Below are 27,874 nucleotides of genomic sequence, written 5' to 3'. Positions count from 1 at the left end.
ACTGTAAATTAGTTATCGGTAAAAGCTACCTTAATTGATTGCCCCAGATGGTTGCTACAGGGCTCCACTAGGAGAGGGCCAACCGCACCTCTGCTTGCTTGCTGCCTTCCTTCAATTTTGCAGAAGCAATTGCTCCTGATGGAAAGTAGGGAGACATCACTAGGGAAAAAGAGAAATTGGTTTCAGAGGAGCATTATCTCTTTTAGGCCACAAATTAAGAAAGCGTTTGCAAGATCAAGGAGCAAGCGAGGCCAGGCACTGGCTAGGAACTCTGTTTTGCAGTAAAAGCCAATGTAATTTGAAGGCATATTCTGTAGCTTCTTTGATTACAGTCATAAATCAGCCTGGTTTGCTATTGACTGAAGACAGGTATAGTCCATTGTTAGGAGATTTTGTTTCCTCTTAAAAGTACCATATTATCTCATCAATCTCTTCTTCAGGGAAAATCACTGAATATGTTCATGGCATCCATTTGGTGAACTAGCCCATAATTACAATGTGTATATATACATACATCTAATATGAAGAGTTGTTATCACCAGCACTTTATGTCCTATTGTAAGTCAAGTATTCTGCTGCTCCTGTGTTTATTACAGCTGTGGAGGAAAATATTAGTTTTAACAAAATGATCAAATGTGCATTGCAGGACATTTATCTCCATAATCCAAACATAAAGTGGAATGACATTATTGGACTCGATGCAGCCAAGCAGTTAGTCAAAGAAGCTGTTGTGTACCCTATCAGGGTAAGGATGGGAAGCCTCTCGGGGGTTCTTTCTGTTCATTATCCATTGGACAAACTGTATGTCATGTACCCATCAGGAAGAGAGGACAGGATGTTCTTCTGTCACCAAGTTGATTTTTGCCTGTGTCCCACAATAATTGGTTAAACACCGGAGTCCCAAGGCCCAGCCATTGTAGGCATTTTGAAATCATGTTACATTTCGGTTCAAGGCAGGGGTCTGTTCAAGTGTCGTTTAAGACCCAAGACTCTAATATATATGATTTGTCGGTTATCATAGATTGGTTCAAATTAGTCTGCCTCCCGAAAAATATACTTATTATAGTAGAAATGCCTCCTGTAGGAGAGGGCCTCTCACTTTGTTTCTATAGACCTTACCACTCCCCCCCAAAACCCCCATCATCTGGGGTTTTGCTTTTGACTCTTTGTAAAGACTAGACAGCCCCTTCCAGGGCACTGGCCAGTAAAGCCATTGTGTTATGTTCACTGATTTTCCCCGACGAGTCTTTGTGCAGAGTGGTTCATGAAACAGGAAGGAAAATAGAAAAACAAGACATTCCACGTTGGGTTTACAACTGTGGTGATGAGAAGGTCTGTGTACCGCATAGCTTTGGCTGTATAACAGACCACCCCAAAACTTCACGCCTTGAAACAACATTTATTTGTGCAAAGTTGTGGCAGTAGGCAGTCTGGGCTGGGCTCAGCTGGGCTGGCTCATCTCTTTTCCACCTGATTCTGGCTGGAATAGACAGGACAACAGAGACTTGTCCACGTGCCTTTCATCCTCCAGCAGGCAGGCCCAGTCTCGTTCCTGTGGCGGCACAGACTTCCCAGACAGAAGCAAGAAAGGGCAGGTCCCAATCCAACAGCATTTCTCACGTCTCTTCTTATAGTCCTTATATTTTCAAGTCTCTTCTTATATTTGCTAATGTCTCATTGGCCAAAGTCACAAGGCCAAGTTCAGATTCAAGCAACGGAGAAAGATGCTCTGCCTTTCGGTGGAAGGAGCTGCAGTTCATTTGTGGCCATTTTCTGTAATCTCCCGCAGTCAAGATAACACATTTATCGCGTTGAATAATCTATTTATTCTTACCACTGAGCCCACACAGCCCCTGATTTTTGGCTGCTTCTAGTCTAATGAGACAAAAATCAATAAATTTGGATGGTCTTTCTCCCTCTTTCTTCCTGTGTTCAGACATGGGGGTAAGAAATCTACTGGCGTTCAGAATTAGTAGAAATTTATTCTCCCTTTCCTCTGAGTGGCTGTACGGTACAAGTCTCCTGGGACAGGATAGAACCTCTCACTGAAACTCCGGATATGTTATCTCCATGGTGCTACAAGGTTCAAATGTGATGGCGTCGAGATTTTGGTGTTAGCATCAGCAAGAAACTACTAGCTGGTTATAATTTTACTGTTGTTCTTCCTTCTCCCTTGTTCTCTATCACTCTACCTACCCTCCAGACTGTCCGAATTTGATCTAATGGGAGAGAATCCCTGAAGTCCGTGCATGTCCTGTGTGGAGTCAGTGTCTCATAATGCATTCAGCATTGAATGTTCCCAGCTTCTAAATCAGGCTTTGCCATAGCTTTATTTGCATACACCTTTGTTTGTTGGTTTTAGTGTTTACCTTAAAAGGCATTCCTGATTCACAACATTCAAAAGATTGCCAAATACCCTGTACGTAGAACGCCGGGGGGAAATGATGTTATGTATGTAGGAAATAACTACGGTGATGGAGAGGGAAAGTACCTACATATGACTTTCTTTTCTTGAGAAAAGAAAAAAATTGCTCTTTTAAAAAGCCACAAAAATTCAGCCAGGAATTGCTATTAAGTGTGAAAGCAAAACTGGGGTCAATAAGATGTAGACGGAAGCAGCCAGCCTTCAGAAAAGGAAGACCTGACTCTCTGAGCTGTGCTGGGTTTCACTCCAGCCTCCTTCTTTTGTTTGTGCTAAGGGTGTGCAGGCTGACATACCGATGCCAAACCTCATCTTCGTTCCTTGTTTCCATAGTACCCACAGCTGTTTACAGGAATCCTTTCCCCCTGGAAAGGACTACTGCTGTATGGCCCTCCAGGTAAAGGAATCTTTCTGTTTTGGTCTTGATACTCAGTGTATATGCAGAGGATGAATTGCCCTACTGTCCTCATTCAGGCCGGGGGGGCTAAGGACCGTGGGTAACACCTCCTTTTTCACTTGTGAGACTGACTTCTCTCTGTGAGCAGAGGAATGGAGTTCAGGGGTCACTCATGTTTTATCCCCATGTGTCTCTAGGCACAGGAAAGACTTTACTGGCCAAAGCTGTGGCCACGGAGTGCAAAACCACCTTCTTTAACATTTCTGCATCTACCATCGTCAGCAAATGGAGAGGGGATTCAGAAAAACTTGTTCGGGTAGGAATTCTTGATTTTGCTTTGTTTTGTTTAGAATAAGCTCCAGCAAATACAGTGGTGCAGAATGATGTTAGACCTTGTTTGTTTTTAAGTGACTTATGTGTTAGAATTTATCCTGGACTCTGATTACCAAAAGCCCAGGAGATGGATTGACTATTATATGTGGATTTTAATCCTATCCCCATTAGCAAAACATGATCTCCTTTCGTTTGGGAATGTGACCAATAGTCCTTTTTTGATTCTTGTAGTTTAGGAATGGAAACTGGGACAAAGGTTGTTTATGATATTTTTTCTTCATTCAAGAAGCATTTATTATTAATTTATTATATTTTATTATATTTATTACTTATTTATTATATTTATTATCTATTTATTATATTTATTATTACAGTACATTCAGTTACCATCTATTGAGAGGCTACTACCATATGCTAGTCCCTACACCAGATACTCTCAGAAAGAATCAAGAAATTGAAAACAATTATTTTTTCAGATGCTCTGAGCAATTTTCCTCCAAAGTGCTCCATAGCCTTACAATTTGTTCCTCTCCTTAGGAGAAAATGTAAAAAATATTTTATATAAAATATAATATAAAATTTTATGTTAAAAATTTTACTATACTGTCTGGTCACCTTAAGAGAATATCTGTTTATGATTTACACCTCAATGTAAGGTGGGCCCTTCTCAGAAATCCTGTTAAACTGTTGAATTCTATAGAATGACTGGTAAGTAATCAATACTAAGTCAATGTAAATACTATATATTTTCTGAAAAGAAATTACTCGAAAATATTATGCTTAAGTTACATTCCCTTGGAATGTCTCATTTTCAAAATATTATGGCTTACTTGGAAGTCATAATAGAATATTTTTATAGGATTGATTTACCTAAAATGACCTATTACTTATTACTTTGATACTTTTCTCAAGTTATTTCAAATGTGTAAGTTTTTATAAATTCTTATCACTCTTTCAAGATTGTAATTCGTGGAAACCCACGTTGACATCTGTTTCTTTGTTCTTTGAGTCTACCCTAGTGCCAGGTCTAAAGGTGGGGTTGGAACTTAACCTGTTCCTAAGTTTGTGGGTTCTGTGTGATTCTGGTTAGTTTGATTTCAATTAGCTAAAATCTAAACTATAAAATCATCATTAGCTTGAAGACTCTTTTTTTTTTTTTAAAGATTTTATTTATTTATTTGACAGAGATAGAGACAGCCAGCGAGAGAGGGAACACAAGCAGGGGGAGTGGGAGAGGAAGAAGCAGGCTTCCGGCAGAGGAGCCTGATGTGGGGCTCGATCCCAGAACGCCGGGATCACGCCCTGAGCCGAAGGCAGACGCTTAACGACTGAGCCACCCAGGCACCCCATGAAGACTCTTTTTTTTTAACATTCCATTTCTATGTGCTGAGGAACAATAAAACTTTTATGAGATGCCCCCAGAATCAGTTTAGATTCTCTCCTGTCATGAAAAGTGGTGTTTACAACTGTGAGCACAAAACACTGCAAGATGCTCAAAGAAAGATTACATTATATTCCCTGGACAGGACTTCCCTAAACAGAAGAGTAAATTCAAATATTTTATGAATATTCTTTTTTCTTAAAGATTTTATTAATTTGTTTCAGAGACAGAGACAGAGAGAGAGAGCATAAGCATGAGCAGTGGGAGGGGCAGAGGGAGAAGCCGACTCCCTGAGGAGCTGGGAGCTGGAAGCAGGGCTTGATCCCGGGACCCCAGGATCATGACGTGAGCCGAAGGCAGATGCTCAACCGACTGAGCCACCCAGGCGCCCCTTTTATGAATATTCTTAACGAAGATTGAAACTACTAAAAGAATTGTCTTGTTTAATGTTGGATAGCCAGAAAAGTCATTTAACAAGGACTCTCCATTCTGTGTGAACATTTTATATAACGAAAGTTTTCCTTTGCTTCAGTATTATTTTGTTAGAATTCTAAGGGCGAGGAAATGATTCCTCCCCCAATTTCTCCCCTTCCTTTACCATATATTTTAAAAAAATAACTAGTGTTGGGGTGCCTGGGTGGCTCAGTCAGTTAAGCGGGTGACTCTTGATTTCAGCTCAGGTCATGATCTCAGGTTCCTGGGATCTAGCCCATGTCAGGTTCCACACCCAGCAGGGAGTCTGCTTGAGGATTCTCTCTCTCCCTCTCCCTTTTCCTCTGCCCCTCCCCCACCCACATTCCCTCTCTTTTCCTCTCTAAAATAAATAAATCTTTAAAAAATATATAACTAGTATTCTTGAAAAAAAAAAAGGTACAAAAGGGAATATTGACCCTTGAGCCCTCTCCCTAGAAGCAACTACTACAGTTTGCGAGTGCAGCCTTTCAGAGCATTTATCTATATCTATATTAATACCAACAACTTCATCTATGTCTCCCTTCCTTATTAAATACAAGTAGGAACATATTCCACATACCCTTCTATACTTTTTTTTTTTCCACACTCAACAATATAACTTGGCTATTGTTCCACACTATTATAGAAGAACAGTTCTTTTATAAGTCTGCTTGGCATTTCATTGCCTGAGTATACCAAAACGTATTTAACAGTCTTTTCTTAATGGACATTTAGGTTGTTTCTAGTCTCTTGCTATCGTGAACAAAGCTACAGTAAACAATCTTACTATATACATGTCCTTGCATATGTAGTAATGTAGGACAATTTCTTTGAAGTAGAGTTGCTAGGTCAGAGAGAATGAAAAATCACTGATCACCAAATTGCCTGACAATAGCATTGCACCAGCTTACGCACCCATCAGTGATATGCGTGTTTGTTTCCCCCACCCTGGCCAACACTGTGTAGTACCAAAATTTAAAAATCTTTGCCAATCTGGGGGGACGCCTGGGTAGCGCAGTTGTTAGGCGTCTGCCTTCAGCTCAGGGCGTGATCCCAGTGTTCCGGGATCGAGTCCCACATCGGGCTCCTCCGCTGGGAGCCTGCTTCTTCCTCTCCCACTCCCCCTGCTTATGTTCCCTCTCTCGCTGGCTATCTCTGTCAAATAAATAAATAAAAAATCTTAAAAAAAAATCTTTGCCAATCTGATAGTGAGATTAATATTTCAGTGCTCAAATATGCATTTAATTCAAATGAACATCTTTTTATAGGTTTAGAAGATATTTGTATTTCTTATTTTCTGCGAAATGCATTTTTGGCTTTGGATATTTAAAAAAATAATTCAAGAGGAAAACAGATAACCTCTGCTAACCTTGAAGGATCTCATCTTCTATCCTTTCAGAACTTATTTTCTGAGCTCTTGGAAAGATCCTCACCTGGAAAGTCTTGGTCATGCTGTCAAGATCTTTACTATGAAGCTTTCAGATAAAGAGAGCCCTTCAGGACCTTCCTCTAAATCAGAGACACTTTCCTACCATTTGTTTCTCTTTCTATTCCAATTAGAGTTATTTATAGGGAACCCTTGGGTTGTGTTCCTCCCTCCCCTCCTAATGTTCTTGCCTCCTAGGAATTGATGCTATTGAATAGTTGAGTGGTCTCTTTAGCAAATGCACACACCTGTTGGTGCTTACATCTTTCAACACCCTCCCCCTTGCCCCCCAATCATATGATTTAACTTCCTCCAGGTACTTTTGAAAATTTTAGACTAATGCTTCCAGAGCACTTACCCGGAATTCTATATATTCTCTGGCACTGGAAAGAGCAGTGGCATGGTCAATATGGAGACATAGGCTCCAGATGTGGTTCTCCTTCCAACTGGATGTTTGGTCTTGTAGAGCCTCTTGGTCTCTCTGCACGTTAGCGAGCACCTTAAAAACATAAATGGTTCTATTAAAGAGTTCTGATATTCCACTTTTCATTGGGTAGATTGCTGCTGTTGTAATCATCCTTATTATCAGTTATTTTGGGGTTTTTTTGGTGTGTGATTAGGAAAACAAGTTACTGGCTTCTAATGAGAGGATCTCTATTGTGTCTAAAAGGCATTTGTGATGCGTGTCCCAGCACTGACACTGTTCTCTCAGTTCATTAGGCTGAGCCAATTGTCTCGGCCAATATGAAATAGGATTCTGTGAAAGGAAAATACTTGCGGACGAGCACGGATGCCCCATACATGCACGCAGTGGTGAAGGTGAGGAATTTCCTGCTCAGTGACAGGGAGACCTGTAAGGGATAACCTGCCACTACTCATGAAAACCACAATCTGGCCTTTTCTGGGCTCTTCTCCTCTTATTTGTTCTGTGATGCTTTGCTAGTGCTAAGTGACATGGAGAATAAATCCCCTATGCCTATTAAAGAACCTCTATTCTTTTCTAAATCTCTACTGCTTTCTCCGATCAACCAGTGAAGAATTGTATATGGTGCTCAAGAGATCACTTTCAAGGTTAAAAAAAAAAAAAGGTTTAGTTTTTTATACTCTTTTCATCACCACCACATCTCCCTTTAGAGCTCTTTATTTTGTTTTTATATGTCTGTTCTTTTGCTGGCTGCATTCCTGTTCTTGTTCAGTCTATAATATTTTATTTTGGAATGGAACATTTTAGTCAATTGGGAATTGCCTTCAAGTACCTGAGCCTACCAAACAACAGTGTTTGAAGTGGTATGGGGACCCCATGGAGTAACTGGGGGAGCAGAAAGGGGCAAAATTCTTCAGTCTTGTTACCTATGACTGGAACTGTATCATCTCGCTACAGTTCTTCCTTCTGAGAATAACCCTCATTGTCCCTAAAGGTTAAGGGAAAATCATCAAATGACTTTACACATTCTAAGGCTTTTGCCGTCCATATGGAACATGTGATTGTCAGGGAGTCTCAGGGGCTAACTGACTGACTAGGAGCTCAGGAACTGCATTATATCTTAAGCTCTCCCATTTATGATTAGTAACCTTGAGCTAACCACTAACTCTCTCTGCTCTAATTTTATCAAGTGATAAATGGAAATAATTGGACCATCCATGGGGTTCTGCTAAGGGGAAATAATTGCAATGATTATAAAGTTATAGTGAAAGAAGAGAGTGCAGCATAAATGCTTAATATTACAGCCATCCTAAGCTTTTAATCTCTGGGAGTATCAGTGAACTTGAACTTAAGTATATGAATTTGAATACATGGTTGCTTTTCTCCCACCCAGGTGTTATTTGAACTTGCCCGCTATCACGCCCCCTCCACCATCTTCCTGGACGAGCTGGAGTCAGTGATGAGTCAGAGAGGCACGGCTCCTGGGTAACAGACAGGGGTTTTTTTTGGTCATCACTTCTCCCCTCTTGTAAGTGTGTTTGATGGTCGGAAGCCCATCGACATTTACCAGCAGAATGAGCCTATTAATAAGCCCACAAATTTTCTGCAGACACGTGGAAAGGTCTTTAAATTAGATCCTGTTAACTGAACAGCTGATTTAAGTAGTTTTTATAACCGGAGGAAATGTCATCCTCCCTTCCCCCTTTCCCCACAGAGTGGTTTTCAGGCCCGAAGATCACCCAGCCCCATGATCCCAGGCTGCCATAACGGTCTTGCTGGCTCAAAATAGCTGCCTGTGACCACGTCCTCTGGAGCCAGAGGGGCTGCCTGTGGGGAACGGGGCTGCAAAGGCCAAGTCCCAAGAGGCAGCCCTTGACAAGGGGTGTGAGCCCAGGGAAGCCACCACTTCTCTGTGACATCAGGTTGTGGCTCAGCCTGTCGGATTTTAAATATGTCACATATGTTATCTCTAAAGATTAAGTGTCCACTTAATGTCCCCAGCAGAAAAGAACACATCTCAGACTGCAGTGAGCCTTCTGTGTGTGTGTGTGTGTGTGTGTGTGTGTGTGTGTGTGTGCGCTTTAAAAAAGTCTTTCTGTCTCCGCCAGAAGTATTCTTCTTTGAAACTTTTTACTAAACCTGGTTTCGAAAAACAGGTCTCTGGGAAATTGCAACCCGGCTGCATTTATTAATGGCCTCTAATGGTCCATTATCAAGGCAGAACTAATAGTAATAAAAGGCAAATATTTAGCTTCTTGGACGTAAAACTACAATATAATTTATGAAATTTTACTTATTGAAAATCATTTTCCTAACGGCAAAGCAACCATTAAGATGCACCCAAGAGGCCCAGCATTGATGGCATTGATTTAAATGGGACAACTGCCATGGCTTAATGGGTGCTAGTCAGCCCCAGGCTGGGACACCCTGTCTCTCTATCCAGGACCTGATGGGAGCAGACCGGTGCACAGGCACCCGGCTGGGCACCCACCAGACAGAGCACCCTAGTGGTCATTCCCTCTGCAAAGACCCAGCCCACGTGGCCTGCCTTACCGTAGTGACCTGTGCACTTGTTCTTCTTTCGCTTTGTCGATCTCCATTCCCAGGGTTCCCCACAGCTCTGAACGTGCTAATTTAGGAACTTCATCAACTATCCTTGTGTGCTCCAGGTTTTGCACTGAATGTCAGCTTCTTTGTCTGGAACTTGGACCCTAACACTAGAGTCTTCAAAGGCTCAGGGACTAAGAGCAGGTGCTCTGAAGACTTCTTGGGTCATATGATGTTAAAAGAATACTTAAGAGTAAATGCTAAATAAATATATAAATAATATATAAATATATAAACAAATATATACATATATAAATATATGAATAAATAAATATATAACTCTACTGTAAGAGACTGTCCTCTCTCTTAGGAAAAGGTAGTTCGAGAGTGAGTGGCACAGTTCTTTAAAACACACACAGCTAATCTATGCGGCCACCATGCACTCGCAGAGATGAGAGGCTGAACGTCGTGTTGTCTAAGAAATGCACTTTTTTTGTCCTTTTACCTCAATCTGTACAAGTGAAGAGGAACGAGAGGCTGCTGAATGTAGTCAGTATTTAGAGCCAGTTCAGATTGTTAGGTCCGGTAGTGAGCTCCTTCTTTTTGGGAGGGTCTTTGGCATGGTGGAGGTGGGGCTCAGAGGGTGAATTTGCACAGAAGACAGCCCCAATCTGCTGTGTGAGGAAAGCATACTTTCCATGTCGTCTTATTAGGAGAGATGGAAACAGATTCATTGTAGTAGCTCATCTCTCTTTAATGGATTATATCCACAAATTATACTAAAAGAAATACTGTATATAAAAGTACTTTGATGCCTGCTACAGAAATGAAAGGATCCTTCTCAATTACACCATTTGTTCCAAGGGCAAATAGTACTGCAGGTAGAACCGCTGGGCTGCATTAAGTCCATCAGGGCTACTGTCTACCTTTCAGCTGTTCTCTAGTTCACTGCCAGCCTTTGGTTTCCTTTCCAATATCATCATTATATTCATTTACTTCCTTCCTATCACCCTTTACGTGAAAATTGTACCAAACTGCTTGTTTCCTCCAACTCTAGTACGAGTGGCTCCTTAGAATGAGGCAGGTCACCTGTTCTACCGGCACCGAATCATTGATGAGAGTGCCACTCTTGTCCTGGAAGCAAGGGCTCCATGTCTGGGGAGAATCTCACCTGTGTGTCTCTCTGTAGGGGAGAGCATGAAGGAAGCCTTCGGATGAAGACAGAGTTGCTGGTGCAGATGGATGGGCTGGCTCGCTCAGAAGATCTCGTGTTTGTCCTGGCAGCCTCTAACCTGCCATGGTAAGAGAGCTTAGTACATTATATTTTTTTAAAAAGATTTATTTGTTTGAGAGAGAGTGCATGTGTGCGTGGAGCAGGGAGAGATGGGAACCGAGAATCTCAAGCAGACTCTCCGCTGAGCACAGAGCCCTATGTGGGGCTCAGTCCCACAACCCGGAGATCATGACCTGAGCTGAAATAGCATCTTGCTTAACCAACTGAGCTACCCAGGCGCCCCTTGAACACATTTTCATGAGCCACTGAGTACGTTTGAAGACATTATGTTGGGCATTTTCGGCAAAGGCTCATTGTTTGGATCTAGCCCTGGGGGATTAATCTGAAGTCTTTCCTGGTCAAGTCCTCAGTCCTCGCTATCTGTTCCATGAAAGAACCTGCCTTAATAGAAGGAACATAGACCAGGCCTACCACTAACAATACTTAAAATGGACATTTTGGAGCACCTGGGTGGCTCAGCCGGTTAAGTGTCTGACTTCAGCTCACGTCATGATCTCAGGGTCCTGGGATCAAGCCTCATGTTGAGCCCCCGTCAGGCTCCACGCTCAGAGGGGAGTCTGTTTCTCCCTCTCCCTCTGTCCCTCCCCCTGCTGTGTTCTCTCTCCCCCACCCCCTCAAATAAATAAAGGCTTTAAAAAAAAATAAAATGGACCTTTGAGTTTCAAATCAAATTATTTACTATATTTAAGCAGGGCTTTGGCAGAGAATTATAAAATGCTGAAGTCTTCAGGTGGGATTCAAGGAATATTCCAGAAATAATACGTTTATACTTTAACAGTATTAAAATCAAACTTTTTTCTTAAATTAGGAGGAAAATCTTTAATGTTGCATAGTAAATAGGAAGCTAAATAATCTCTAATTGCAAATATAATCTACTCTCAGAGTCTTTTATTCAAACTGTATCCCAGAGTGGTTTAAGAACAATTCTAGAAGTGGAATTGGGAAATAAGAGAGGCTGACTAAGGAAAAACAATATCTAGTTGGAAAGTATATTTAAAAAATAATTATAATCCCTTTACACTTCCAAGAATATTTTCACATACATTATTTCTTTCGAGCCGCAAGTAAGACAGGAGACAGATGAGGAAATGCTGTTCTTGCCATTCACAGACAAGGTCAAGGAAGGTCAATCCACCCAAAGTCAATAGCAAATCTACAATAGAGTTGGGACTAGTAACACAATCTCTCCACCCTCACCCCTACCCCATCCATTTCTGTTTCCACAAAGATGAGGAGAGAAACTCTTCTATTGTTTCTCTTGCTGGTCACCTAAGCTCCAAAAGAAGTCACTGAAAAGAGATGATGTGCACGTGTAATCTGTTATTTGAAATATATTTCTAATTTCAACCTGGTTCCACCTTCCCTCAAATTTATAAGACTTCACTAATGTGTACGGTGATCAGCATTTTATGCGTTCATGATAGATCTATTTATGTACAAATATAAAAGTGAAGTCCAAGCAGAAAACTGTCGTTTAATTGTGATTGTGAAATCCCTCAGAGAAAGAATCTCCACTGCTTCATCCGTTTGAAATGGGGTTGATCACAAGCACTTTACTCCTGTCCCAAGTGACGCGGGAGTCAGCTGGAAAGGTCTGTGCACGGCTGTGGGAATGTCTGTGCCCCCCAGGGGGACTGACACATTTTCTACAGGAACAGAGAAGCTTCTACTCCCAGTGAATACCTAGGACTTTGTGGAGGAAGTTACTGTGCCGCCACAATTTCCCTGAGGTGATCAGTTTTTAGTAAACCTCAAATGAAATGATCAGAGAAGAAAAAAAAGGCAATCAATCAAATATTAAAGCTTAGAAAGTTTTTCCAAAAGAATTGCCCCTCATCAGGGCAGCAAATACGCACATGCTTTTGAGCTTTGCCTGCATCATCACAATGTCCCTGGGAATGATATGTTCTTTCTGAGCCATCCTTGAGCAATGCTGGACTCTAAAAAAACTTATTATGAAAAATTCCAAACAGACAGTAAAGAAGAGGAAAAAGCACCCACCATTTCCCAATTTCAGTAACTAACATCTTGCCCGATTGATTTTTAAATTTATTAATTTGAGAGAGAGAGCACAGAGGGAGAGGGAGAAGCAGACTCCCCACTGAGCAGGGAACCCGACACGGGGTTTGATCCCAGGATCCTGAAATCATGACCTGAGCCGAAGGCAGGAGCTTAGCGGATTGAGTCATCCAGGTGCCCCTTGCCCGACTGATTTAATCTCTTCCTGCCCCCTGCTTCGTTTTGCTGCACTACCTTAAAGTATATCCCAGTTGTCACATCCTATTGTCAAGTCACTTCTCACAAACATACCTCGGTATACATCTTTTAAAAAAGGGACATTTTCTTCCATTACTGTACGATGCCATTACCACCCCCAACAAAATTAACAGTAATTCCTCCGTATCATCTAATACCCAGTTTATATTCAGATTTCCCAGATTGTTCCAAGATGTCTTTTTACAGTTAATTTACTGAGCTGCTATCCAAATAAGGTTTGCATTTTGTTACTGGTTTTTCCCTTAAGTCTCCTTTAATCTAGAACAGACCTCCTCCCCTTTTTTTCCCACTTGCCATTGACTTGTCAGGGAGACTGTCCTGTAATAAGTCTAAATAGTCTGGATTGCACTCATTGTATCCCTTGATGGGAAAAATAATATTTAGAGATTGCAATCTCACAGTTAGGGGTGCTCCTTGCTAACTGAGTTACCATCGCTTCTTGGCCTATTGATCAGGCAGAACTAGGGAAATACATAGTTTTAAAAAGAAGCAAATAATGACTTCACACTAGTATTTCCCCTTCAAATTTAAAACTACAAGAGCTTTAGTTAAATTATTGGATTTTACAGTTGTACATTTTCTCTAATTGTGAAAATCTTAGTTACCATTAATATAATTAACATTTACTTAATCCTAATATGTAGGTATATTCTGTATTATGTAACAGAGTTTCTCAGTAATAAGACAACTCCTCTCATGACAGCAACATTTTTGACGAGGAAGATGGTACACACCTGGCCTGAGATGGAAGTGCTAATTCAGGATTTCTTAACCTCAGCACTGCTGACATTTTGGGCCAGATAACGCTTTGTGGGGACTGTCCTGTGCACTGCGTGGTGCTGAGCAGCGTCCCTGGCCTTTCCTCACTGGATACCAAGAGCATAACCCCCATCGTAACAACCAAAACTTGCTTTCAGACATTGCCCAGTGTTCCCTGGGGGGTAAAATCATCCCCAGTTGAGACTCACTGAACAGAAGTGACAGACATTATATAGAGACAAACTACACATGCCCCACAGATGAACTCTCAAGGTTTTGTTTTTTTTTTTTAACTCCAAGAAATAACTGAGTTTGGTTAACTTACACAAAAGGTGGCATATTATATAAATTGTTCTGTATCTTGATTTTTAACTTAACAAAATATTCTGAGCAGAAAGTTCTTACTTACTCCCTTTGTAGCTGTGTATGTTGCATTTTGTGCATATAATAATCTATCCCAATCACCTGATGATGGGCATTTGGGTTATTCCTACTCTTACTATTGTGAATAATGGTGCACATATATCACTTTGTGTATTTGCCAGTGTATCTTTGGGAGAGGTTCCTGGAAATGGAATGGCTGGGTCAAAGGGTTAATGTGCATGAAATTATAGTAGAGATTGCCAAATTTCCCTCTATAGAGGTTGTACATTTTGTATTCCCACTAGTGTCCTGCTTTCATTACTTAACATTATAGTGAGAACATTTCCAAAGTCATTAAATAATCCTTGAAAATTGGATTTTGTAATGGCTGTCCAAAATTCCCAAATGTGAATATACCACAATTTAGTTAATCATTCCTTTCCTGTTGAACATATATGATGCTCCCAACTTTTCTCTATTATAAATAACACTGAAATGAACTTCCTTGAATAAAAATCTGTGACCAAAATTTGGTTTTTTGCTTTAGGACAAATTTCCGGAAGTAGGATTACTGTGTAAAAGGACGTGGATGGTTTGTAAGCCCCTTGCTACATACTGCCCAAGTCCGTGTATGAGGAAATACCGCATTCTTCTCAAGGCTATTGGAACAGACCTTTATCTTGGCTTCAGGGCCTTACATGAGGGAGCAAAATTATCTGATTACAGCAGACTGTCCTTCTGCCGGAAATAACTAAATCATACCAAACTATATAAAAACCCAATCTTAAAATCTCCAAAGAGATTCTTCATGGTTGGTTAGTGTTAGTTCTCACTTACAGCATCTTTCAGGGCACAAGGCTCTCATTTACTACTTGTTAACTTACCATTTTCCCTGGGCAGGGCAGTCCATTCTTTCTTAGAGGGTTGGTCATTTCTCCCTTCTCAGCAGTGAGATGGTGTGCAGCCTCTCCTCCAAGGAGCACCTGTCCTCAGCTACAGCATCCCAGAGAGGACCAGAAGGAAGCAAGAAATAACAGTGTGGCTGCGTCATTTGATGTGTAAATAAGCAATGAGGAGAATAACAAATGTTGCATTTGTAATATTATCATTAAAATAACAGCCATGTAAGAAATGTTTAGTGAGCACGATTATGGCTAATTTGACCCACTTCCATTGTTAAGTGTGCACAAACTCAGGCCTAAGAGTCTAGAGGGAAAGAAAATACTGACCAGGGCCATTAAGGCAAATGCCATCTTTAGATGTTTTACAAATACGGTGGGAAAATTTTATGTGTGAAGCATGATGAAACTCATCTCTTATTTACTACTGCAGAAGGGCTAGAAAGTTCACTATCCTTAAAAATCAAACACTGAGTATGACCAAACTTTGGATTAAAAACAAACAAACCCCAATCCTAATGTTCAGAAGAAAGAATAAGATCCAGGAGATTATTGCACTGGGAACGTGCAAGAATTTACCTATGTAAAGTGACTTCTTCCTATAGGAGCTGTCTCCTCTCTGGTGTGATATTTCTATAAAAGTGTGTGCATGGGACTGAAGAGAGCACACATAACCCCTGTTCTTCCTACAATCTCTCCATGCATTTCGCAGGCTCCAGGGGAAAGCCTCACGCCTTGGCTATCATCACCCTCTGGATCAACGTTTCTCTGAGAGTGGTCTGCCATAGGTCAATAAGCATTATACAAAGGATAGAACCTAGTGATCTAATAAATTCAAGAGATACTGAATTAAAGACAGTTCAACTGGTTTCCCTCCATGACAGGACTTCTCAGTGCCTTTAGGATGTTATTGTGCGTTGTGACTCTCCAAAAGAAGCTATGAGAAAGTGATGAGAAAGCGGTATTTTCCATACTTATTTGACCCCAGAATCCTTTCCTCAAGGAGCATTTCACAAGACCAACGTTCCATTTGAGAATGCTTTGGGAAACAGTGGTTTGCGTGAACTCACTCTGATCTGATGACTGCATCTTTTTCACTGCAATTGCATTCAGTCATGCTTGCAGGCTTTTTATTGTTCACTGTATTTTTGTGCCTACCAGTGGTCAAACTGTTTTGCTTGAAATTGCTTCTGCCCATACATAACATCACTATCCCATGCAACAATATCAAGTCCATGATCTTCCACGTGAGGTTGTCGGGTGATTCTAACACAACCAGGAAAGAAAGGTGTGGTGCAGGACTGGGTAGGTGCAGTGGGGAGGGCACAGGACTGGCTAAGCGGGAGGTTGCTAGTGGTAACCTTGCCCTTGTCCTGTTCACATCTTACTCTGTTTGCTTTGTTCCACCAGACAGAACCTCTTTCAACCTCTTTTCAACCTACCGTGGCATTTCTTTTTTCTTCTTAATGGTGCAGGTTGACATGTGAACTATAATTTTAAAACCAAATTTTACAAATTATGAAATCAGTATATCTGTTTTATGGGAAATTTGAGAGCTAGAAAAAAGTACTCATAATTTTACTACTGTGACACAGGGATTAGCCTCTTTGTATATACCTTCTGGAGAAAATGGTGTAGTTATCATCATTTGTTGCCTGTGTAGCTTTCCACGGTAATTTTTTTTCCCCAAAGAAGAAATAGTTTTACTGTTTTGACTATGTAGAAAAGTAATACACACATACTCATTAAAAATATAGTATATACTTCGGTACTGCTTGAAAGTGAATGGTCCCCTGTAAATGCACCCTGGTAAATAGAAATCTTCCCAGATTCTTGTGTGTGCAGTGTATACACACACACACACACATGATATAAACTGTGATCAACCTATGGATACAAATTATTTTCTTGTATGGCCTGCATTTTTTGTTCTTTCACTTCATATATTATGGACAAGTTTGAAAATCTACCCAACTCCATATAGAATCCCACTTATGGGTAGGCCATAATTTATTTGATTTTTTTCTTTTTCTTGAGGGTTTTAAGATGGCATCAGCCTGCTGGATCATGCTCCTCCCACCACGACTCAGCTCCCAGCTCAGCCCCGCAGATACTTATAGGTGGGAAGCAGATATTTTCTTCAGTGTTTGGCTGGAGTAGAGCAGGGATTATCAAAAGGTTTTCATAGTCCTTTGTATAAAGAGAATGGGCTTTTGCCTGTGCATGTTAGCAGTTTTGGGGCCTAGGTGTCTCCAGTGCCCCACTGGGGATATATGAGAGGCAAAAGGAAAACCCAGAGAAGCCACTGCCACATCATCCCTCAAGTCCCAAGGGGCCCAGTCTGTCCTCCTCCTCCTTTCACCCTTCAGTGTTTCCCGGCATTTGTAGGATGCATTATGTCTAGGGATTTTTGATTCTAAGAGGATGGGCTATTCCAGCTCGGCCAGAAGTAAAGGTCTCTTCTCTTCGATCCCCTTTTATCTTTTATACATCTTAAACACAATCATTTTGTGCTCCAGACCAGTGGAGTCTAATTCTGTTAAGTTTCTCCTGCTCTCATTACATGGTGGTTTGTTACAGGTCTTGTAATTTTAGATGGTGAGCTTACATTTAATGAAGGGGACTCTGTCTGTGAGTCTTGCATGTGTGCTTCCAGAGAAAATTTATATTTGTGTCAAGCTTTAGACCACTTTAAGCTAATTCTCAGCTTAAGGTTTCTCTGATCATGCCAATGAGGGTAGGTCTGTATTCTGAATCACAAAGGAAGACCCTAAAGTGCAAGACAGACAGATTTCCTGTTCCTTCCTTGGCAGTGGGCATATTTTCCTGACCCACCCTTTCATAGAGTATGTGCCCTCTGGTTGTTTTATGTAATGGGCTTTGATTCCACCTCCCATCTTGAATGTGCCCAAGGCCTTCTATGCCATCCCACATGTAAACTTGCAGATCCAAATCTTTTGTACCTAAGAGGCAAACACCCCAAGTCAGCCACAGCTTCAACTTCAAATGCTCAGTGTTGATTTTCAGCTTCCTCTTCATTTTTAGTCCTCAAGAATTTTGGCCCTGCTTCCTTGTGGGCTCATTTATTGTGTATTCAAAAAGCGTTTCCTATAATTCATCGTTTTTAAAGGGGCTTTATAACAAGAGATTTCTGGATATCTAGAGTTCTTCACTTTGCTGCAAACAATCTTCCCATTTTTTACAAATCAATTATTGATAATATATTTGCTGGCAGGAATAATGGGAATATATCTTCGTTGTTGGTATTATAGTAATTAGAAATAATTTTTACTCTTTATTATAAAGAAATGATGCTCTTAACCCAAATATCAGTAGGGCATAAACTGAACTGATTGATCCAGACTTTCCTACTGGATCCTCTTGTCTGGGGCTTGTAAATTCACTCCTCAGAATGAGGAGTCTCCGGAGAGGAGAGGCTGGAGACTCCATACGAAGACTACATCTTTCTTTCTTTCTTTTCCTTTCTCTCCTTCCCTCCCTCCCTTCCTTCCTTCCAAGATTTTACTTATTTATTTGGGAGAAAGAGGGAGAGCATGCATGAGCAAGGGGAGGGGCAGAGGGAGAGGGAGCAGCAAGACCCCCTGCTGATCAGGGAGCCCAATGTGGGGCTTGATGTGAGGCTGGATCCCAGGACCCTGAAATCATGACCTGAGCCGAAGGCAGACACTTAACCGACTGAGCCACCCAGGCGCCTCGAGACTACATCTTTCAATTCATCTTCAAAAGCATTGCCCAGCCAAGTGAGTTTGATGAATCATCCCCTAAAATCATTGTTTCTATTATTTTCACTAAAGATGAAAACAGAAAGTTTTATTCCCATTGCCCGAGATGATGCTGATTTTCTCTATTAATTAGAACTAATGACTATACAATGCTAATTTTCAACAAAGCAGATAAACCTTCATAAATGAATGCTGGGCTTTAAGGAAGCAGACCGTTTTACATGAAGCCAATAGCCCTGCACCAAAAGTTCATTCATTCATCCAAGTAGTCTTTATTGAGCACTTATTCTGAGTATTCTGCGTGATGGCTGGATGGGGAACTCAAGAAATATGGTCCATGATCCTTGGCCTCTGGAAGCTGGCTATCTAATGGACGATGAATGAGATATAAACACAGATAACTTGAGATGGGGATACAGCCAGTACTATGTGAATGGTACAAACAAGTAAAATACAATGGTACAGGGAGGAGGCCATTTCTGAGAACAGAAATTTAAAAGAAAATAAAGTCTTCATGGACTACAGCACACTTGAACTGGACTTGTGAAATGACCTGGCTCTTGGTAGACAAAGGAAGCGAAAATTGCTGAGTAGAAGCTCAACAAGGATGGCAGAATGGGGACTCCGAGAACAGCAAACAGACCAGTTTGGCCCACATGGGAAATGCAGATAAAAGTCAGCTTGTGTGGGGTTCACTGTGGGAGACGAAGTAACCTTTAATGCTTTATTCACTGGCTCCCCGTTATTCACTGGCTCTACTGCAGAATAGTGAGTTCCTTACTCTGCTCTTCAAGGGCGGCCATGATCACTCCCTTCATGTGGGTTATAGACGTACTACGAAGGCTGCTTACAAAATGGAAGGTTCCTTTCCTCCTGCCACGCTGAGAGAGTTTGAACTTAATAATGTTTTAACTGTTGAATGAAACAGAATTACGTTCTGTTTCCAAATTCTGTAAAATTTGGAATTATCTGTGTCCCAGGAACCACACGGTTTAACAGGAGAGACAGGCAAAGGGCTGAGGAGAGGCCCTGAATTCAGGTTTGGCGCAGAACCCCGGGTGCTCGGGTGCAAGGTCTCAGGGCCAGGAGGCTGTCTGGGAGGCCAGTGAGCACAGGCCCAGCAGCCCGGGCCTGAGGCCTTGTGAGGCTCTGCCAGGTCTCATGTCACTCTTGCTGGTTCCTTGTGTTTTTCGAGGTGATGAAGGTACCCGAGAAGCAAAATAAAGGAGACATGAGAACGGAACAACTAGTCAACAATCAAAGTGTAAGAGCTAAAGGGAGTGTTTTCTGGTTGCCACACATTCAATTTTTTCATATAACTGTATTGGCATAAAGAGTAATTCCTGGGTACATTCCATTTGTCCTTTGTTTCCTCCCTTGCATGATTATATTATTATTGATGTCATTAAAAGTGCATCCATCAGACCTGGCTGTCAGAGAGTTGCACTTATTTTGTGCCCACAAGCAGTTTTGAGGTAAATCTCTTGCTTTAGGGCATTAGTTGATCAATATAGACATCTATAGTGAGGTATTGTTTCCCACCTCCTGCATGACTCCATTTTCCTAAGGCATTCTGAGGATCTGGTCTTCTTTTCAATAAGAAGTCACTTCAGAAGGGATGGGGAGACCCGGGAGAAGGTACCCCTACAAAAGAACGTTCCTTCTGCAGTCCCCTGTCCTTGCAGGAGGTGCAGCTGGTCCAAGGCAAGGCCTTGAAAGAAATACAGCAACAGCTTGTGGCCCCCAGCTCTGCAATTTCCTTCAGGGTAGTCTCTGTTTCCTTCCTGGGTTTTAGTCCGATCTCAAGTCCCATTTTTATCTTTGATGTTTACAGGACAAACACTCCTGCAGTCCAAGGTCAAAACCTCCCTAGTATTGCCTCTAGTTATTCATAAGGAGGGAGTGTGTCTCATTAATTTCTGTATTTTGAAGACTTAGCAGTAACAACACACTTGGCAAGTGGTCAGTATTGCTGACCTGAACTGAATTCCTAAATTGTGAATTTAATGGTTTCTCCTCTATTGAATTATCCCTCCCTCACCTCCTTTCCTTTCCCACCATCTCCTCCCATTCAGCCACAACTCTCTACTGTCTGAATCCACTCTGGATTCATTCAGACATACCAGGTATTCTATCGATTTCATCTTCTTGGAGCCATGTCTGCCAGAACCTTCTTGCCAACACCAAACTGACCTGATGATCCTCTGTACCCAGTAGAGAAGGAGACTGTGGGAGCTCACCTCATCATCCTGGAGATGTCCTTTTCCTCCTGTTTCTTGAATCCCATGGAGCCCTTTGGTTTGGTTTAGGCTCTCCCTTTGGTCTTTCAGTACTTTCCTGATAAAGGGTGCATGGGAGATAAAGACTTGTAGGCTTTGCATGTTGAACATATCTTTACTCTGTCCTCTTAGTTGTTTGATCAAGATATAGACTTCTACATTGGAAATCACTTTTCCACAGAAGTTTGAAGGCATTACTCTATTTTCCTTTAATGTCTTGCATTGCTGATGAGAAGTCTTATTACTGATCCTTTGTCTGTAATCTGTTTTTTCTCTCTGGAAGCTTTTACGATCCTCTTTGTTCTTGGGGTCCTGAAATTTCACCATGGTAGGAGTCGGCAGTCTACTTGCACTTACCGTGCTGGCATCAGACCAGTATCCGAGGCACAGGCTCTGGGCTCTCACTGTTCAGGTTCAAATCTACTGCCACCATTCTCTAGCTTTCTGACCTCAAGCAAGCTACTCAACCTCTGTGCCTCAGTTGCCTCCCCTTAAAATGGATAAAAAATAGTACCTACCTTGTAGGGTTGTTGTGAGAATTAAGTGAGTTAATATCTGTAAAATGCTAAAGCCAGTGCCTGCCGCTTAGAACTACTAGTTAAGCAACAGTTTTTATTAATATTTCAAATACAAAAAAAAAAAATTTCCTAGAGTTTTGCAACATTTCCTTGACCCTGTGCCTTAACTAGAAATGTTGGCCTTGAGAGGGGGGAATGGCTGCATAGAGGGGCAAGGCTGAGTCTCTGACATGAAATGAAATTTCAACAGTGCGAGACCGATAAAGTACAAAGCAAATGCAAAAAAGCAATAGGTGGTTGTTATTGCTGGCGAAGCACCCTCACACTATGGAGTCTCAGCTCAGGACTGGAGGAACAACAGGTAAAGACAAGACAGAATCTTTAAAGAAATCTAGTCACCCCAAGTTAGGATTCACATATGCTCTCCGAAAGGATGTTTTCAATTTTCAATGTAAAAGGGAATATCAGGACAGAGATTCAGAATGAGGAAGAACAGGAAGATGCGCTGGAAATTGTGTCTTTATGAATGAGAAATATCTGGTGATGATGCTTTCCTTGTTACTCTTTATTAATGGTTAGGCCAGACCAACACACAAGCATTGCCTCATTTCTATACTAGGAAATCAAAGAGATGTTTCCCTCCATTCTAGGAACCTGAAATTTTAACATAAAAACAGTTCACAAACTCACACTAAAAACGATCTATTAATAGGGATGGTAATACAGGGTAATCAAAGAGCCCCCTTAATGAGGGAAAGCTCTATTTTACCGAATAGTGCCAAATAATACATTTGGAATGAAAAAAAAATTTAATCACTATTTTGTACCACTCTTATGAAATAACCAATTCAAAGATCATTAACAGATGCTAAAACCACTAGCTGAAAGGGGATGGGAAAAGGAGTATTTACACAGTGCCAAAGTATTGCACACAGGGGCGCCTGGGTGGCACAGTGGTTAAGCGCCTGCCTTCGGCTCAGAGCATGATCCCGGCGTTATGGGATCGAGCCCCACATCAGGCTCCTCCGCTATGAGCCTGCTTCTTCCTCTCCCACTCCCCCTGCTTGTGTTCCCTTTCTCGCTGGCTGTCTCTATCTCTGTCAAATAAATAAATAAAATCTTTTAAAAAAAAAACTTCAAAGTATTGCACACAGAATACTTACTACTTGCAAAGAGATGTTTACTTTACAATGGAGTGGTCTGTGGTCATCAGATGATCCCAGTAATTAAACACCACATCACTAATAGTGGGACACACCAACATGTGGATCCCAATGTAATGAATATGAAAACATAAAATCATCTATGAAATATACTTGCCAAAAATCACTACCCTGATTCTAATTAAGCTTTTAGATCTATGTTCCATCTTGGAGGACAGGGCACAGAGGAACCAGTTACATGATACCATGAGGAAAACATCAGGGGAGTCCAGAATGTGTCTTATTTTGGTCAAGGCAAAGTCTAAAGAAAGGGCAAGGAGACTGGTCTAGATTATAAGAGATTTAAGAGATATAACCATATGTAATGCATGATTCTTGATTGGATTTGGGTTGGAAAAGGTATTTTGGGGATGACTGGAGAGATTTGAATATGGAATGAGCATCAGACATTTTATGCAATCAGTGTTAATTCTGCTGAGTGTCATAATAGTATTGAAGCTATGTAAGAAAATGTCCTTATTGGGGGAAATGTATGCTAAAGTATTTAGGGGTGAGATTTCATGATGTAATTTACTTTGAAATAGTTTGGCTGGATAAATAGATATGAAGCAGATATGATGAAATATTAACTGCTGTTGAATCAAGATGGAAGGTTTATGGATATCCATTGTTTTATTCCACTTTTCTGTTTGGAAATTTTATATTAAGAACTTAGAGAATTGGCTCACAGATGCGAAACTGCATAAACCCGACCTGACAGTGTTTTAGGAGGGGCAGGCTTGTGGGTCTCAAAGGGCCACACTTGCGTTGGGCACCCTGGAAGGAACTTTTGCTCTTTTGAGTTCAGCAGAGCAATGGCGTGAGACAGTCATTCACTCTAGAATGTATGAGAATTTGGGAAGAATTAATGTACTTCCCAGCGTGCCCAAGTTATTGTCAGGAATAATAACTCACTGGCAGCTTTAGACTGAATAATTCATGGTACGTCTGCAATGGGAATGCTCACGTGTGGCTGTTGTTAGTTGGATTTTCCCCCCAAATTAAGTCACCTAAAATGATCTCCTTTACATGAGGTATTTTGGGGATGTATTTTCTTTTTTTAACCAAGTCTTTCTCCCAAACAACATGAGGTGATTTTCCTGTTCGCTCAGGTATAGATGTAACAGGTAAAATGCAGAATGGCTTCCTACAACGGTAAACTGTTCTTAAAATATAGTTACTGCTTAAGAAGTGAGTTGATCACTCTAACCAGTTCCTCCATTTCCTACGTGATCTCAGGGAGCTGGACTGTGCCATGTTACGCCGCCTGGAGAAAAGGATTCTGGTGGATCTCCCCAGCCGGGAGGCCAGGCAAGCCATGATCCACCACTGGCTGCCCCCCGTGAGCAAGAGCAGGGCTCTGGAGCTGCGCACGGAGCTGGAGTACCGCGTGCTGAGCCAGGTAAGCTGCCTGGAGGGAGCACCTGCAGGCCAAGCAGCCACCACACGAATCTTCTGGGTCGGGTCCTCTCATGAGCTGTTTTGGGGCATATTCCTTGAGTCACTTAGAAAAGACCTGAGCTGCCCAGCAATGCGCGTCTTCATTCAAGCAGAGAGAAACAATGCCATGTAGTGGAAATAGTAGAGGGTTTCGACTCAGAACCTACGGTCAAATCCTGGTCCTGCCCCTTATTAGCTGTGTGGCCTCAGGGAAACCACTGACTCTCTAAGTCTGTTTCTACATCTGCAAAACGGGTAACCGATATACCACAAAGGATTACCGGGATGATTCAAATCTTCTACAAATGGAAATGGGGGTACATATCTGCTACCCTCATGGTCACTGGTGTCACTGCCTCCTCTGAGTGGACACTTGAACATATTCTCTGTTCACCTGAATGATGAACAGCTGAACGATGTTCTCTGAGGTTCCTCAAAGGCAGGTATGATCTTATTCACAAGAACACAAGTGCCTTCCAAATTTGATCATCCCTGAATTTGGGCACAGGGACCCCATTAGGCTACCATGGGTGGTCTGGTCCTTCACCAGCATCTTCCAGCATGATGGCATTAGGGAGTTGTTTACTGCCCAGCTTCTCAGGTTATCCAAACACGTAAGCAGCCTCTCTACCCCCAAACATGATAGATCTGGGAATCTTTGTGTGGTGTTCGTGGGGGACAGATACAGATTCTAAACAGGGCTCTTTTTTCAATTTATTTAAATTCAATTAGCCAACATATAGTACACATCATTAGTTTTGGATGTAGTGTTCAATGACTCATTAGTTGCGTACTGGGTCTTGCCTATAAGAACGTAATCATCACCAGCACTGTGATTACTGACCAACGGCTGGTCTGTGGCTGTTTCAGGAGACTGAGGGCTACTCGGGCTCAGACATTAAGCTCGTCTGCAGGGAAGCAGCCATGCGGCCTATGAGGAAGATCTTCAGTGCACTTGAAAATCACCAGTCAGGTATGGTTGGGATCACAGCGAAGGTGCTCTGGGAGAGAAATTTGTTTAAAAATCCAACTTTCACCAGCAGATGGAGCCTTGCTCCTGTGCTCAGTGGCTCTTTGCACTTGCAAACACATTCTTTGGTCAAACTGTCCTCCACGTACTCAACTCATCTCTTCTGTGGTGTTCTGTTTTGGATCAACTTTGCCGCAGATGATAAACTCCTTAGGGCTCAGGCTTTTATTTCTCTGGCACAGTATGATGTTGGGCTGGATCCATTTGCGGCACTATATAACTCTTAAACACTACCTTGATAACGATACATTTAAGTCATATTTTTTATCTGGGCTTCAGGGGCTAAGTTGCACATTAAAGAATTTCTCCTCCAGCTCTCTTTAGTCTTGCCTTTTGCTGCATTAACCATTAAGAATGCTGCATTATGCATTGTCTTGAAAAAAAGTCTATTAGCATTTCAAGAGCACGAATCACCATAAGGTCAATTACTGCGCTGTTACTGTTGTGTTTTTATCTAGAGAACAGCAATTTACCTGGAATCCAGCTGGATACAGTGACCACTGCCGACTTCTTAGATGTGTTAGCTCACACCAAGCCTTCAGCAAAGAATCTGACTCAGAGATACTCGGCCTGGCAAAGTGAGTTCGAGTCTGTATGAAATCACATCTACCCTGACCTGGCCACAGAGACCACCACAGAGGCCTTCCAATTTATTAGTGTAAGCGGGAGAAGAGCATAATGATTGGGAGAGAAAAGAGAAAATTATCCTTGAAGACTGAGTTCGTTTGAACAACTGTACTATTTTGGAAAAAAGAGATATTCTTGTTAATTTTTCCTGATTGATGCCAGCAAAACACTGAAGATGTTAATTACAGGTGTATATGCTATCAGTCACGCAATGGAAACTTTTCTCACAATTCGACTCCATACAATTTGATGAACAGATTCTTACAGTGTTCCTTGTTTGTGAATTGGTATTTTCATTTCGAAGAAAAAGACCTAGTTTGGGAAGCTGTGTTAGAATGCACAGTGGCTCCAAGTTGGGGGGCCCATTAGAAGTTAAGTGTGACAGACCATCCAACCAGCTCATGGGCTTGCGGGTGGTTAGGAATGGGCGTGGGGAAGGACATGCAGTGCTTCTTCTGATAACATCCTGAGTGTCATCAGCTCTCCCTAACTCTGACCCCAACCAGTTCTATCAGCAGCAAAGCCCTAGCAGACTAGCTCCCCCGCAGAGGTTGCTGCTACGCCTCAGGGGAGCATCTGGAGTCTTGGGCTAGCAGCAGGGCTGCCGCCACCACCACCAGCTTCATCTGAGCCTTTGGAGTTCTGGCCCCTAGTATCATCTTTGGACTCTCCACATCCCCTGTGCTCTGCCCTCTTCCCACCGCCACAGGTCCTCCGCGGATCCAAAGCTTAGGATGGGGAACCTGAGATTCCAGAACAGTCGTCCTGGGTCTTCCCTGCCCTTAGGCTCCCCCACATCTCCTTATGCGGTGGTCAACAGCTGGAAGCATCTCCCTCAGAAATTCACGATCTGAGCCATCTACTTTCAACCCCTGAAAAATGCCGCTAAGTGATGCCACCACCCCTCTTCCCGGCTAGAACTTACCTGTGGTTGTCCCCTCCTTCTTCCCTTCCTCACCTCATTTTCTTCATCCCTGCAAGGCACACTCCTCCTCTGAAGAAAAGCTTGCAGGAAAAGGGACATTTTGGATAGCTAAATATTCCAAAGGATTTTACCCTAATTTTAAACAAAAACAAAGCGTTTTGGGGGGTACTGGTTATTTTGAGCAGAATACCCTCAAATGCCTTTTTAAAATGCCATTTCATGCGCAATGCAGTCAAACTGAAAATACACCTATATAAGGAGTTAAAAATAAACAAAGACATTTCATCTTAGTATACGCTAAACTTAAGCTTCTTCACGATCATGAAGGTCTTACACTATCCAGCACTAGCGTTAGCCTAGATGTCGAAGTCTCCAAACTAAATGGCCTCAGACTGCTGTACTGTTCAATTTCCAGCATCTGCTTCCTGTGTTTTGGGGTCATTTTCTTTTTTTCTTTTTTTAAGATTTTATTTATTTGTCAGAGAGAGAGAGAGAGCACAAGCAGGGGGAGCGGCAGGCAGAGGGAGAAGCAGGCTCCCCGCTGAGCAAGGAGCCCAATGTGGGACTTGATCCCAAGACCGCAGGATCATGACCTGAGCCGAAGGCAGACACTTAACTGACTGAGCCACCCAGGTGTCCCGGGGTCATCTTCTTTGTCAGGCTGTCAGTGGACATATCTTGCAGCTGTTAGTCCATTAGCTTGTGGCCACTACCATCCTTTCTGATTTCATAAAATCTCATTTGGATGGAACCTCAATTGTTGTTGCTAATTTGTTGTGGTTGCAAAGTAGATACATTTGTGTGTGTGTACTTAAAAGTGAACAGGTAAAAAGGGGCAAAGTAGAAAGCCCCTGTGGATAGCATGCTTTGTGCCAATGTTCGGCCCTGTTTAGCTCACTGCTCTTTCCTTACTCCAGTCAGGGTAAGCGTGGTTTTGCCACCCCTCATAATAAATACACACAGCCTCCCACACAGCTATGTACCTGACACACCTCCACATCCTTCCTCCATTCCTCCTAAGAATCTCCAAGTTCATCTTTGTAATACTTCCGTCTTATTCAATCGCATATTCAATCCTCCTCTTTCCCTTGGAAAGTTTGTCTCCAAATAATTAGGCAAGTATGTTTGTAGGTCA

General features: G+C 41.9%; 1 protein-coding gene across 1 annotated transcript in view; it reads left to right on the top strand.

Annotated features, from left to right (window-relative positions):
- KATNAL2 (katanin catalytic subunit A1 like 2) overlaps positions 1-27,195 on the top strand; it is a 63,962-nt gene extending 36,767 nt beyond the window's left edge. The window contains exons 9-16 of the mRNA XM_008691668.2: positions 647-745; positions 2,756-2,819; positions 3,017-3,135; positions 8,230-8,321; positions 10,573-10,683; positions 23,957-24,119; positions 25,028-25,130; positions 25,646-27,195. Coding sequence (XP_008689890.1) covers positions 647-745; positions 2,756-2,819; positions 3,017-3,135; positions 8,230-8,321; positions 10,573-10,683; positions 23,957-24,119; positions 25,028-25,130; positions 25,646-25,785 — 891 coding nt within the window. The 3' untranslated portion in view covers positions 25,786-27,195. The remainder of the gene's footprint in view (positions 1-646; positions 746-2,755; positions 2,820-3,016; positions 3,136-8,229; positions 8,322-10,572; positions 10,684-23,956; positions 24,120-25,027; positions 25,131-25,645) is intronic.
- Positions 27,196-27,874: the final 679 nt, after the last annotated feature.

The sequence above is a fragment of the Ursus maritimus genome, unplaced genomic scaffold (assembly GCF_017311325.1).
Source record: "Ursus maritimus isolate PB19 unplaced genomic scaffold, ASM1731132v1 scaffold_18, whole genome shotgun sequence".
Lineage (NCBI taxonomy): Eukaryota > Metazoa > Chordata > Mammalia > Carnivora > Ursidae > Ursus > Ursus maritimus.
Note: the sequence above shows the minus strand (reverse complement) of the source record. Positions and strands in the feature narration are given on the sequence as shown.